The sequence below is a fragment of the Chironomus tepperi genome, unplaced genomic scaffold (assembly GCF_022539635.2).
Source record: "Chironomus tepperi strain 1889 unplaced genomic scaffold, CSIRO-AGI_Ctep_v1 contig_223, whole genome shotgun sequence".
Lineage (NCBI taxonomy): Eukaryota > Metazoa > Arthropoda > Insecta > Diptera > Chironomidae > Chironomus > Chironomus tepperi.
Genome location: NW_027226345.1, coordinates 1,247,503 through 1,261,033, shown reverse-complemented (window position 1 = coordinate 1,261,033; position 13,531 = coordinate 1,247,503). Strand labels below are relative to the sequence as shown.

At 33.4% G+C, this 13,531-nt stretch overlaps 1 protein-coding gene across 2 annotated transcripts; it reads right to left on the bottom strand.

Annotated features, from left to right (window-relative positions):
* Nucleotides 1-751: 751 nt before the first annotated feature.
* Nucleotides 752-10,814, bottom strand: Sidpn (similar to Deadpan). Of its 2 annotated transcripts, none has more exons than XM_070640882.1 (6): nt 9,718-10,814; nt 5,726-5,908; nt 4,664-4,882; nt 3,811-4,565; nt 2,229-2,420; nt 752-1,599 (listed from the first exon to the last, which is right to left on the bottom strand). In XM_070640882.1, exons 2-6 carry the CDS (start codon nt 5,769-5,771, stop codon nt 937-939), a joined length of 1,875 nt encoding a protein of 624 aa, XP_070496983.1. In that variant the 5' UTR covers nt 5,772-5,908; nt 9,718-10,814; the 3' UTR covers nt 752-936. The 2 variants fall into 2 exon arrangements, with proteins under 2 accessions (XP_070496983.1, XP_070496982.1); XM_070640881.1 differs by having other exon boundaries at nt 752-1,602; nt 9,718-10,808.
* Nucleotides 10,815-13,531: the final 2,717 nt, after the last annotated feature.

Below are 13,531 nucleotides of genomic sequence, written 5' to 3'. Positions count from 1 at the left end.
TGCAAAATAGGAAGAGAATATATAATAACACACAATGGGAAATTTTAAAACCGCAATCCGTTGGTGACACTTCTTTTCTCCCCTCATGCCTTTTACTATTCATCCTTAATATTCCACCTTCTCCCCCAACACAATCCCTTTATATTCCATCACATGAGTAAATTGTTCATCTTGTGTGTTTCCAATTTTTTTAGTGCATTTTTGAAAATAAGGGGACGAAAAACACTTTGTTCGGCTGACTGGCTGGGTGACCGACGAGATCTCAGCAACCAGACATCGTAGAAAGCTCTAATTTGAAGCATTAGCTCCGTGCCGTCGAGTTAATCAGATATCAATTGGTTTGGAAACTCAAATCCATCTCCATGTACGTTAATTAATGATTTTTCATTTCATAAGCAGAATTTAAAGCGTTGCTTTAAAGAAAATTTGAATTTTTAGCAATCGTTAGAAAATTTAAATTCTAAAAAACCGTTAAATGATGAAATCCTTTATGATTATTTACTAACCAATTACTGATCGCTGGGACAAAAATGCGCTGAAGTCGCTCGATAAGGTCGAGCACTTTTGTTATATTTTTATTCTTGTCTCATTCATTCATTCATTCGTACCAATTCGTTTCTGTCTGTTTAACCCCTAAAGCCATGAGGAGTGAGAGTGGAAAAGTTTTCTCTAGATTCATGCAAGCATGTAGCTATGCCACACATGTATGAAGTGAAAAAATATATATATTCAGTAAGTCTACTAGAGATGCTAATTTTTCACTGCTTTTTAGATTATGCCTTTATTTACATAAAAATAATTCAGAGGAATTTTTTGTTTTCATTCTCTATTCTCTATAACTTGATACATTTAAAAGTATGGCAAGGGTGAACACGAACATTTAAATATTCTTTTTTGGATTTGACAAATTTACAACTCAGACGTTCTACTGCTGCTTTACCAGGGCCTCCATACGTCATCCTCATCATTCACCAAATTTTGCTGTTTATTTTCGAGATTTTCATCAACCATTATGTCACGATAATGCGTCGTCGTTGATGTTGTTGTTATTGTATGATGAATCGATTTGTGAACTATTGGATACGTGTGCTGTAGGGCATAATCCGTTTCCATTTCGGCTTCTATCTTTATAGCATTTGTTATTATTGTTGGTGGTGGTGTAACAACATGCGTTAGATTTGTATTTTGATGATGATGATGTGAATGTAGATGATGAGGATGAGTCGCAGGCGGTGATATATGAATGGACGTTAATGGCCTCTCATATGGACTCTCGTAAATGACTTTATCACTATTATTAGTAACATTCTCGACTGGAAAATTGGATGGAGCATTTTCATCATTAACATCCACATCACTACTACTATGATTGCTATTACTATTCACTATAAGACTTTGATGTATCGTTAATATTGGCGAAGATGCCTTTAAATCCTTCAATGTTATTGTGCTGTTGGCATTTTCCACTTTATTTAATACACCCGCTGTCGCTTGCGTCGTATTCATACTGAGAATTTTTTTGTACATTTCCCATTCATTTGGAGTATGAACGACTGGAATATCTGGCGAGGTTGGATTGTTGCTGATGATGTTGTTTGTCTGCTAAATTGTTTTATTTTTTTGGTATGAAAAAAGAGAGAAGAAGAATGAGATGTTAAGAAGGATTTTGTCTGTTTTGTATTGGTTTTGTCATGTAATTTACTAAATGTGAAAATCAATTTCGATCGAAGGGTGAGATGCTGTTTTGAAATCATAAACAGTGAGTTCAAATGGAGTAAATTCCATTACAATTGATTTTCGAATTTTCCCTAGAATTCTCGAATTAAATTCGAATTTCAAATTAACGGTCATTTTAAATTCAAAAATAATTTTTTCACTGAATGCACTTTTGTTTACTTTGTTAAATTTTGTCAAAAAATAGTAAATTTAGTTCAAATTACCTAACAGGAATCAACTTTGCATGTCATAACTCACTATTATTCAATCATTCCTATATTATTACAACAAATAAACCCTAAATACCCGATTAAATCTCACATGACTTCACAAAAGGTCAACAAAGTAAAAATCAACACTAAAAAGTTGTGCCTGACATCAATTTTCAATTGCTTTTTGTATTAATTCTCTAAATTATCAACTAATAGAATTATTCAAAACGAAAGCAGACATTCAGCAATGATGCGTGCCTATGCAATTTTATAGAATTTATGTCTATTTTCACTACTCACATTCAATTGCTGTTCCTGTTGTCGTCTATTCATTTCAATGAGACTTTCAAAATCTGTTGTTGCTATATTTGAATTGTTAAGACCGAGTGCAGAGGCTAATTGTTGTACATAATTTTGTGGTGCCATTGTAGATGGTGATGTGGGACTTTGATTCGGAAGTTCTGATAGGGCGGCAGCAGCAGCAGCTTCTTGCTGTATGAAAAGGAAATTAGAAAAACAATGTAATGAATAGGTCATAGAAATTTATGTTTGCGTGATGTTCTTCAAAAAAGAAAAAAGGGGAAAAAGTCAGCAAAAAACGGAAAGATGGAGTGGTAAATATTGTTGAGGTTCATCCGGGTGGGGTCAGCAAAAAGTCAAAAGTTATTCAATTGCTAAAAAATCACAATTCATTAGGAATTCATCCCTTCACGCTATCCCATCTCACTTGTTTTTACGATTCTATCTCTTTTCATCCCTCGATCCGTACGGAACATTAATAAAAAAAAACCCTCAACGCGTCGCAACCAGTGAAGGGCATTTATCTCATCGCATTGCATATTTCCTCGGAAAAAAGCATCTATTAAGAGAATGACTGAGACACGACTATTTGCAATGACGATGATGACGAAAAAGGGGGAAACGAGAAGGAAAAATCAGAGTGTCTATATACACAGCACACTACACATTATTGTTCTACTATTCAGTTAGAATTGAAAGCAAACAAATTGAGCTTCAGTTCTCCAAAAAAAAAAAAAATGGGGCAATTAATCATTTCGCTCCTTTGCTTCAAAACACTTGGCAAGTGCGCTCAACATGGACAGAATGTTAAATGTGCTGTTACTGTTTTTTCCTCTTAAACATCATGCCACAAAATCTACCAACAATAGCAACAACAACAGCACACAAAAAAAGAACCGACTACCATTCGCCTCCCATTCTACTGCTTCTTTTTTTGTTTGTGCTCATTTAACCCACCCACCCGTAAAATTCAGACTGATGATGAAAGCAGAAGAATGAACGAATGAGTTACTGTGTGGGATTTTTTTTTCGGTTGTATGGAGGGCTAGAACGCATCACTAAGGAGCTAATTACTTGAGTTGTGGATTGAACTGTAGCATAAGGTTCGAGTGAACGAGATTGTAACCTCACTTCAAGTGGTACTGTCTGTCTAAGAGCAGCTTTGGACTATTAGCATGAAGATTCTTCGAGAATTGCAAAACAGGCATCTGTAGCAGAAAAAAACCATACAAATTCTTGATAATTTGTAAGAAAACCATACAAATGATTAATAATTTGTACGGTTTTTGCCTAAATTTTCTTCTTACAAAACCATATAAATCCCCAAGAAATTGTAGGGTTTTTGCCAGTTTTCTTACAAAACCATACAAATTATTAAGAGTTTGTACAGTTTTTGTCTGTTTTGCAAATCATGATTCATCAAATAACCCAGACAAAATGGATGAACACTCAAAAAATCTTAAAAATTTTACACGGAACATAAAATATAGCTTTAAAGTACGAGAAAAAATAAAAAGTTAAACAATAAGAAGGCAGCCAAAGTTATAAGCAAGCATCAAAAACATTTTTTCCATTCTATTACCGCAATTCGTTCCTTTTCAACAGATTTTATCATCGCTTTTTTCGGTGGTATTGGAGACTGTGATGTTGCCACTGATTCATCACTACCGCCACTCTTGTCAACAAATGATTTATTCCGTTTACTGCCTGTAATTGCTTTGTTAGGAGCTTTTTTACTTGCCGACTGTTGCGATTGTTGTTGTTTATTTGTGAGAGATGATGATGAAAAATTGTCACCAATGCCACTTACTGTTAATGGCGGTGATGCTGTTGTGCTTGTTGTATTTTCGCCATATATACGTTGCTGTTGTCCATTATTGTTTTCATCTCCCGAACTTACATTGTTTGTTGTATTTGTTGTTGATGCTATACAATGATTACTCGTGGGCGTTGGACTATTAAGACTTTTTGTTAAATTTAATGCTCCATCATGATTAATTTTACTATAATCAAGTGGATTTATCGAATCCTGACTACACTCTGTTTGTACAGTCGATGGCGTACGAAGATAATCTCTTGATACCACTGGATGTTCCTTTGCATTTGATATCTCACTATCGATCTCAAGTAGACAGGCATCTAAATGTCTTAAGAGACGTGCTTTTGAACCCGGATCATTAAGTGATGGTACTGTTGCTGATGGTAATGGCTCTGGTGTGGCTAAATATCTTGCTACTTCACGTGCACAATCGGAATAACCAGCACGATATTTATCTATTTCTGGACATTCTAAATTTCTATGTCTTTGGAATTCACGGACCGTTATTTCAAGAATATCTGTGGATGATTTGTGAAATATTTCATTATAATTATATATCTCTTGTGGTATGGAAATTCCTTCAGACGCAAAAGGAATTAATTTTTTTGTCACTTACCAGCTTTCTCTAATTTTGTATGCTTCTGCTTTTGTCCATCAACAGCTTTACAATTTTTGGCATTAGTTTCAACGATGAGTGCTTTAAGGACAGCTAAGCTCTGATTAATTCTCGCTCGGCGTCGTTTTTCCATTAGCGGTTTATTAGCTCTTTTCGGTTCGCTGCCTTCAATATTCATACTGTTGGCATTTGATGTTGGAGCCAATTTAATTCCGGCACCTGATGGTGATTATCATTATTATACATTACACTTAATCTACTATGAGACTGTCAGTAAGTATGTATTATGTGTATACGTGTATATAGTCGTAGTAAAAAAATTGAGTAAAATGACTTTTGCGGCTGTGCCATGTTTTTTCCCATTTCTAAGAGGAAAGTGATGAGGAATTGAAAAATAAATTTGTTGGAAAAAAAGGCACTCAGCCACGAAAACCTCTGAGCATATACAAATGTATACATATATACACATACAAAAATTCCTTTCTTTCTCTTTAGGGGCCGTTCACTTATTACGTTCGCTTTTTAGGGGGAGGGGGGTCAAGGATTTTGTAACAGCCTCAACCAAAAATTTTTTTTTGTAACGACATTTTGTAACGAGGGGGGAGGGGGGTCTAGAAATTCGTTTTTTTGCGTAACGTAATAAGTGAACGGCCCCTTAGCGCATTTTTGAATAAATTGGTGCTTAATAATACACTTTATTCGGCTGGCTGGATAAGGGACCAGATCATGGCAACCAGACATCGTAGAAAGCTCTGGTTTGAAGCATTAGCTCCGTGCCATTGAGTTATTCTGGTATCAATTGATTTGCAAGCTCAAATCCATCTCCATGTTCGTTAACTAATGATTTTTCATTTCATAAACAGAATTTAAAGCGTTGCTTACAAAAAATTCAAATTTTTAGCAATCGTTAGAAAATTTAAATTCTAAAAAACCGTTAAATGATAAAATCTTTTGTTATTATTATTAATCAATTACTGGTCGCTGGGAAAAAAATGCGCTAAAGTCACTCGATAAGGTCGAGTACTTTTGTTATTTTTTGTTAAGAGGATTAAAATCATTTACCCAGTTCAAATTTATTCGCTTTTGTTGAATCCTTTTTTGCAGTCATTTTTCTCTCTCTCTCGCTCACTCTTGTTCGCTTATGTCTGAATTTGTTCCTTTCTATTTTCACAAAAAGCCCCCGTGCTGTATGTTGTTTTCAAACTTCGTTATGTGTCAGAAATGAAATGAAATTGGCTAGCTTGACTGTAAAAAAAATAAAAAAAAAGAAAATTAATTTTTTTATTGCTTCTGTGAACTTTATGTCACCGCATATATAGTCAGTCAGTAGATTTAGCTGTACACAGACAAAAGATAAAAAGCAAATAACGTCCATTTTCACCGTTTTTCGCGTGTGCAGCGAATAGTTTTTTAACAATATTATTTCTATGTGCTGAACATACGTACACACATCATTGTGTCTAGGTTGAAAGTCTAGGAATGTTATTATAGGAATTAAAAAGTTAACACATTAGCACGTAACTGCAATTTTCCCTTTACTTTTTTTTATTTTTTTGTCAATTAACTTTCTGCTCTATGTGCCCCATCCCCATACCCTCCTTAAAACCACACCGCATACTCTCTACTATGTCCTTTTCGGACGAGAATCATAAAGTACATTAAAATATATGTACAGAATGGAGAATGAAGCTAAGTGAAGTGGATTTCAAAGTTTTTTTTCCTCTCCGACACTCTGGCATACCGCAATTTTATAATCGCTTTATATTAGATTGAAATCACTGAACGAGTGTTGGCTGTAGAGTGGATAGGAAGGTGTGGAAAGGAAAAAAAAGTTCCTTTTCATTTTTTTATTTTTTTATGCTCCTCTCTTTCCTATTTTTCTCTCCTTTTATTTTTATAACTTCGACGACACGCTTCCGCAGCATTATAAAATTTTTTTTTAGCTGATTTTTCATGTTGGCATTGTTCGGAAATGTTGTTGCACTTTGGATAATTATGGTGATGATTAATGATGTGGATTTGGGTGGTGAAATTTTGAATAAGATGTTATCAGTTTATTGTGAGAATGTTGTGGTTTAGGAGTTCATTTGGGATTGAGATAGGTGATGGTGGTTGTCGTGTATCTTGTGAAATTCATAAACGTTGTCGTGGATCTAGTGAAATTTCGGGTCATTCATAAGAGATTTAGGAAGAGTTCGAAGTCAACTCGAATTTTGCAGGGACAAATAGACTCAAGTCGGTTCGACTTCATATAGAATACGAGTCAACTTTAAACTCTGGTTATAAGATCATCAATTGGACTTTTATTCATTGAAAATTCGTCCTTAAATTCAATTGCTAAATGTATGAAACGGTTTTTTAAAATTTGAAAATTCTTAAAGATTTTTTTCGACAAATGAAGATTCGAAATTTCGAAATTCATGTTTTTAAAGGGTTTGTTCAAAACTGTAAGTCTGAAGCCTTGGACGAACCATAAATTACAGTCGAATACTGTGGGTCTGTGCAATATTTATATATGTGGTCATACAGACAAATTTCGCCCCAAAATCGCCCCAAACAAAACTAACACTATCACAATTTTCCATTGTTCTCCGTGTAAAATACACATAATAGTGTTGGTAATTTTCAAAAATTTAACGGTCACTTTTTCGTATGACCACATATATATATATTGGGTCTGTGCATCTAAAATGCAAGAATTAGTAGACAATCATGCATCTAATGGAAAAGTTTGACTTAAAATTTTTTTAAAAATTTAAACTTTACGATGCCGTTAAATTTTCAAAATTTTATAAACCGTTAGATTGATTTTAAATTAGTCTAAGATTGCTAACAGACTTGCTCTGTATTTTATTGATGTTCCTAAATGATTTTTGAACGACTGTCTAACAAATTCTCAGAAATACCTAAGACATCATGCCGGCTAGATCGATAAATACTCAGAAATCAACAATCATCCCAAAGCCCAAATGACCCGATTTGACGACAGAACAAAAGCGCCAAATAAATATTCATCCACAAGTTCCATTGACTTTTAACTTATATATCCATCCCATCTAATATTTCATCACCTCTAACCCTCCCCACCACCCATGACACTTAACAATTGAGGACATTCGGTCTCAACAGAGAATAGAAAAGAAATTTATATCATCTGATAGAATGAGACAGATGAAAAGCAGCAGAAGCAGAAGCAGCAAAATAGACATTACTTGGCAGTATGCATGCAAGATGAGATGAGGAATGACGACAGTTCACTCTTGAGCGAATAAAAAAAAAAAAACTTTTTTATTGTTTCTTCTTCCTTAATTTTTACAACGTTGTCGCTGCTTTCTTTATTTTCTTATCAAAAAGTTTCTTCATCTCAATAGGAACGGAGCAAGAAGTAGAAGAAGGAGAAGTTTTTTTTGATGGAATAAAAAGAAATTTTTCATTTATTATTTTTCACTTCTACTTTTTATTCATTCAACTTGTGGTAATGCTACTTGTTCTACTATTCGTCGCGTCGTTCGTTCTTCTTTTTTTTGCATTTATCATGTCCCTCCCTCTCTCACTTTTTGGATTATTTGGATTGAGGGTCGCTTGAGAATATTAATAATAAGGATATGAATGTATAAAAAAAAATTGTCGCGATGAATACAAGGAATCCTTGTCATTCAGCAAAAATGAGCAGTATTAAAAGTTGTAAATTTATTTCTTTCATTTGGGATGCAAAGAAGTTCTTGCAGTAATTGAGGAGGAATTTATTGTAAAATTGTTTGAGGAAATGTTCAATTTGATTTTTTGAAGATTTAATAGAATTGCTCATTGTGTTTGAATTATTGTAGAAATGACTTGAGTGAAATAAATCAAGAAGGATTCGTCACGGAATTTTAAAGGCTCCACAAAATTTGGTGTTGATTAAAGAGGTTTAGAGGAGTCTTTAAGACTCCATGATGGAGTCTTCATCATTTGTGCCGCTCAGGTGAAACGGTCTGAAAATTGTGTTCCCTAGTGTGACTCTTGCTTCGAGTCGGTTTTGGCCAAATCTAGCATAGCTCTTAAATCGCATAATAAACAATCTAACAGAAACTAAGCACCTAAATGAGCAAGCTCTTGAGTATACTCAATCAATAAAATTAAGCATGCTCAATTTTGCGAGCTGACTCATGAGTATGCTCTTCGCTTGTTCAGTAGAAACGCTAGAGTCACATAGAAACAAGGTTCTATTCAGACTAGACAGGATAGCAAGAAATGAGCAAATTCTGGTATCTTTAAATTTTCCTTGGGTCACATACACCATAATTTAGAGCAAATTGAGAATTATTCAATATCCCAAGTGCATCTTAAGCCTCAGATACCTGAATTCACTTAATATGTCAATTCTTCTTGTCATTTGCAACTTTCCCTAACATGTTCCATCCTCAAGTGGACCAGAATCGTTATAACTAGTCATTGACGTTTCCTTAACTAGTTATAAAGTATTTTTATCCACTTGGGGCCGTAATCCTATATTCACAATACTAATTCCAACCGTAGCACTTAATCAGCAAATAACATCACAAATGCCTCAAGGACCTATTATTTAACCACATCCCCTTTCTCAAAAAATCCTTAAAAATTTGCTCAAAACATCCCAAAGGGTACACAGTAAAGAATGATGATTCTCATGACAACACTATCCGAGGATTTTTTCATATAATTAATAATTATGTTCCATTTTTAATGAGTAATTTAAACTTCACAACGGCAACGGCAATAGCCTGTGACAAAAAGCTCTTCAAAATTGTGAAGCATAGCTTGTTGATGTTGAGTGAAAAATTGATTTACGATACTCGACACTTTAACACATCCTACAGAGTTGCAAAGTAGGCTGTCATAGACAAAAACCGTACAATTTATTGATAATTTATACGGTTTTGTAAGAAAACTATACACATTATCTAGAATTTGTACGGTTTTTGCCTGTGGCAGGTGCAACTCTGCGACATCCTACAGACTGACTAATTGCTTGATATCACTTTTTTAAAAATTTTAAATAATTTTTTGCTGTTAAATTAAAATTTCACACTCACATTTCAATATTTTATCAGTTCCAGTATATCCATTAAAAAATAATATTGATGATGATAATCAAATTGTCTCTCTCACAAATCTATTATTATCAGTATTAGTATTATTATTCACACGATATGAATAATAAAATGAAAATCAGCATTAACAGCAGCAGCAATTAAATTTTGACTACCACAAAATTGTGCATAAAATGAGCGTGAATGACTCGAATAATAAATTTTTTTTATAAACGAGCAGGCAGCAGTCACAAAAATAAAGTTCACAGCATTTTGCTCATGGCATAACACAACACATTTATGTATTTTTTTATTATCGACAGTGGATCATGTTTTAATGCATTATCTCATATCATGTCACATATCACATCATCCATTTTCAATCCTTTTCCTCCTTGTTTTATTTACTGCCCTATCGCACACACATATGTATATTTTTTAATGATGCTGAATATCAAAAAAATTATTTTTTTTTTCACACACTGCCATTCAACATCCAACCGGATAATAAATATTCCGCACTTTTTTTTGTATATATTCTCCACTTTTTTTGCGATATTTATTTTATAATTTTCACACACATGTCAGAATATAAAATAAATAAAATACTGTGTGATGGGGGTGGGGGATGCAACCCTTCTACTATTTGTGTGCTGTTCACTATAGCGCGCGCGAGGCACCAAAAAATATAAGTATATTATGATATATATTTATTTAAACTTTTTTTTTGTTGTTGTATAAAACGGGAGCACAAGTTGAACATCATCGGTGAAAAGCTATCACATGATAAATATGCTACGCTATGCCGACAATACCGAATGGAGAAATGAAGAAAAAAAATTACTCTTCTCCTGCTTTTTTAATAACAACCCCGAGAGCAACGTACGAACGATGTTCCCTTGTTAATATTTCAACGCGTTGGCTGCACGACAAATACTGAATGTATTCTACCGCTTGCTGCTTGCTTTTATATTTCATTCAATCAAAGTTTTTCCGAGAGCACGTTTTCGACTGCGTACTAAATGCTCCGTCAGATGGATGTTGTTTTGTGATTTTGTGATGATTGTGGTTTCGTCGTGTGCTTTTGGTGTCTGATGTGATAATTAGGTGGTAGATGTTTTATGATTTACTGTGTGATGTGTAGTTTGCTGAATGAGGATCAATTTTATATATTTTAGAATTATGTTTGCAGAATATTGCTTATAAATGCTTAGTTTGCTGAGTGTTGCTCAGTATGCTGAACGTTGCTCAAAATGCTAAATGTTGCTCAGTTTTCTGAATGCTACTCAGTTTGTTGAAAGTTGCTCAGTTTTCTGAATGCTACTCAGTTTGTTGAATGTTGCTCAGTATGCTGAATGATGGTCAATTTAGTTAATATTGCTTGATTTGCTTGATATTACTGAATTTCCTAAAAGTTACTTAATTTACTGAATATTTCTTACTTTGCTAAGTTTGCTAAATAATGCTTGCGTGTTTCTTAGTTTGCTGGCTAGTGCTCAATTTGTGGAGTGTTGCTTATTTTGCTGAATATTGCTCATTTAATTGAATGTTGCTCAGTTTTTTGACTATTGCTCAGTTTGCTTAACAATTCAAATTTTCACACAACAACTCACATCAGACAATTGACATCAACATTATTATCAATGCGCATGGTCACAAAACGATTCCCATCCGACCATGCCGAAACACGAGAAATAGAAAGGAAGAATGAGGAAAAAGGAATGAAAAGAAAAAGAAGTGAAATGTATGAAGAGGCATAAAATTGTACAACATCAGAGGCCAACAGCAAAGGCAATAGAAAGGAAAAAAAATTCTCCAAATAAACTTTTCTTCTTGATGTTCCGAAATGGTAAAGGAGGAAAGAAATTTTTCGAGAGTAAGGGATATTCTGTTAGTGCCTGTACATGTATAGACACGTATACCCTTTCATGTCATATAATAACAGCAACAACAAGAAACATTTCTATCTTCTTTTACCTATCATTCATTCATTCCGTTCGATATACCCGACCAAACACATTATAAGCATTATATGGCATAAAAAGAAAATGAACAAAAGAAGAAGAAACAGCAGAAAGTATCAAGAGGGAGAAAAAAAAGCTGAAAAGACTGCTGTTCTGCTTGGATACAGCAAAAGCATAAAGCACAACACATATAATTCTCAACACAACAGAATGTGGTGCCTGTTATACAGCTTAAGTATCATCGAATAAAAAAAGTTTTTTTTTCTCGTCTTTTATTTCTTATTCAAGTGAGATTCTAAGGGATGGATGGATTGAAAAATGGCATTGGAATGGGAACTAAAATATACACACGAGTGTTCAAGTACTTTTACATGTGATTGATTCAATAATAGATATGCCACATCTCCTTTTTATTTTTAAGCTACTTCATGCAATTTATATGGTAAATACATGGAAATGCATAAAAGAAGTGGAAATTTAAATTGTGGAAAAATGTGTCGCCTACATTCATCACATGTTATAAGACATTCACCTGCCTACATTTAACAGCAAAATGAATAAAAAATAGAATTATTTTAATGAAAAATATTATTTTTAGACATTTCGATGGAGATGATATAATTTTGTAGGCATGAAATCAAAAGGAGAATAGATAACATGATGTCTGTAATTTCCAACGCAATTTTTTTTTTTTTGTGTTATGAATGAGACTACGCAAAATATTATGGAAATTTTTGGGGAAAATGTAATTGATTAGGTAATGAATGAATGTGATTTCTTGTAAGTTAACCTTGTAGTTATGTATGAGGAAGGTGGAAGGGGTGAGGAGTGAGGAATGGGAAGAAATTGATGTCTAAATTAGGTTGGAATAAATTATCTTCCTTAATTCTGTTTTTTTATCAATTTTATCTGGCTTTAGTTCAAATTTTGATAAGTTTCCAATGAATTCTTAGGATTTTGAGGACTTTAAACTAGTTTTTAATCTGCTATAAGGTTACTTTTAACTTCAAAAATGCTTTGTTTACATTTCTCTTTGAAAATTTGTTTTCCAAACCTTAATTCTTTCTTAAATTCTCCAATTATTACCATACTGTGTTTATTGATTAGAAAATAACTCATTAGAACCAAATTGTCTATGGAAACCACACTAATTAACTTAAAAATGACAAATTTTAATAATTTTATCACCGAAAACTTTGTTTACAAATCAAAAATTGCGGGAAAAATTCAAATTGGAAAAATAACGAATTTTTTATACAATTTTTAAAATGAACTTCACTCAATTTGGATTTTATATAAAGGTCGACTCCAATCGACTTGACTCCATTCAACTTTCGCCTCGACTTCAACTTCTCCTTAAATCACTAAAAGCACATCATGTCCATAATTAAGAAACAAAGAAAATGGGAGCACTTATTCAATTCAAATGGCCTTCCCTCTCTTCCCCTAAGCAGTCAAGCAACAGACATGACAGATGGGAGATTAAAAAAAATATTTTTAAATCCTTTTAGAGACAAAATCCTTAAAGCCGGCATAATTTCTCTACCCAGAAGCAGCCCACATTCATGACTTATTTCTTTTGAAAAGCACAAAAATCATATCTTTACACTTCTTGGAAGTGAGCTTGATATTTTTTGATTATTTTGATTTGAGTTAAAGTAAAATGAGATTATAATATTTTGCCGAACGAAGTCCTTAATCCTCCAATTCAGCCTTGAAGATATTTTTGAGAATTTAAGAATTGTTGAGATATTTTTAAGAAAAAGTTTTGTTTATTTCCGTGGTGGAAAATAATTAATGCGAAGGTGCCAATTATGGAGGTGTTTGGAAATTGCGTAACGATATAAAAATAG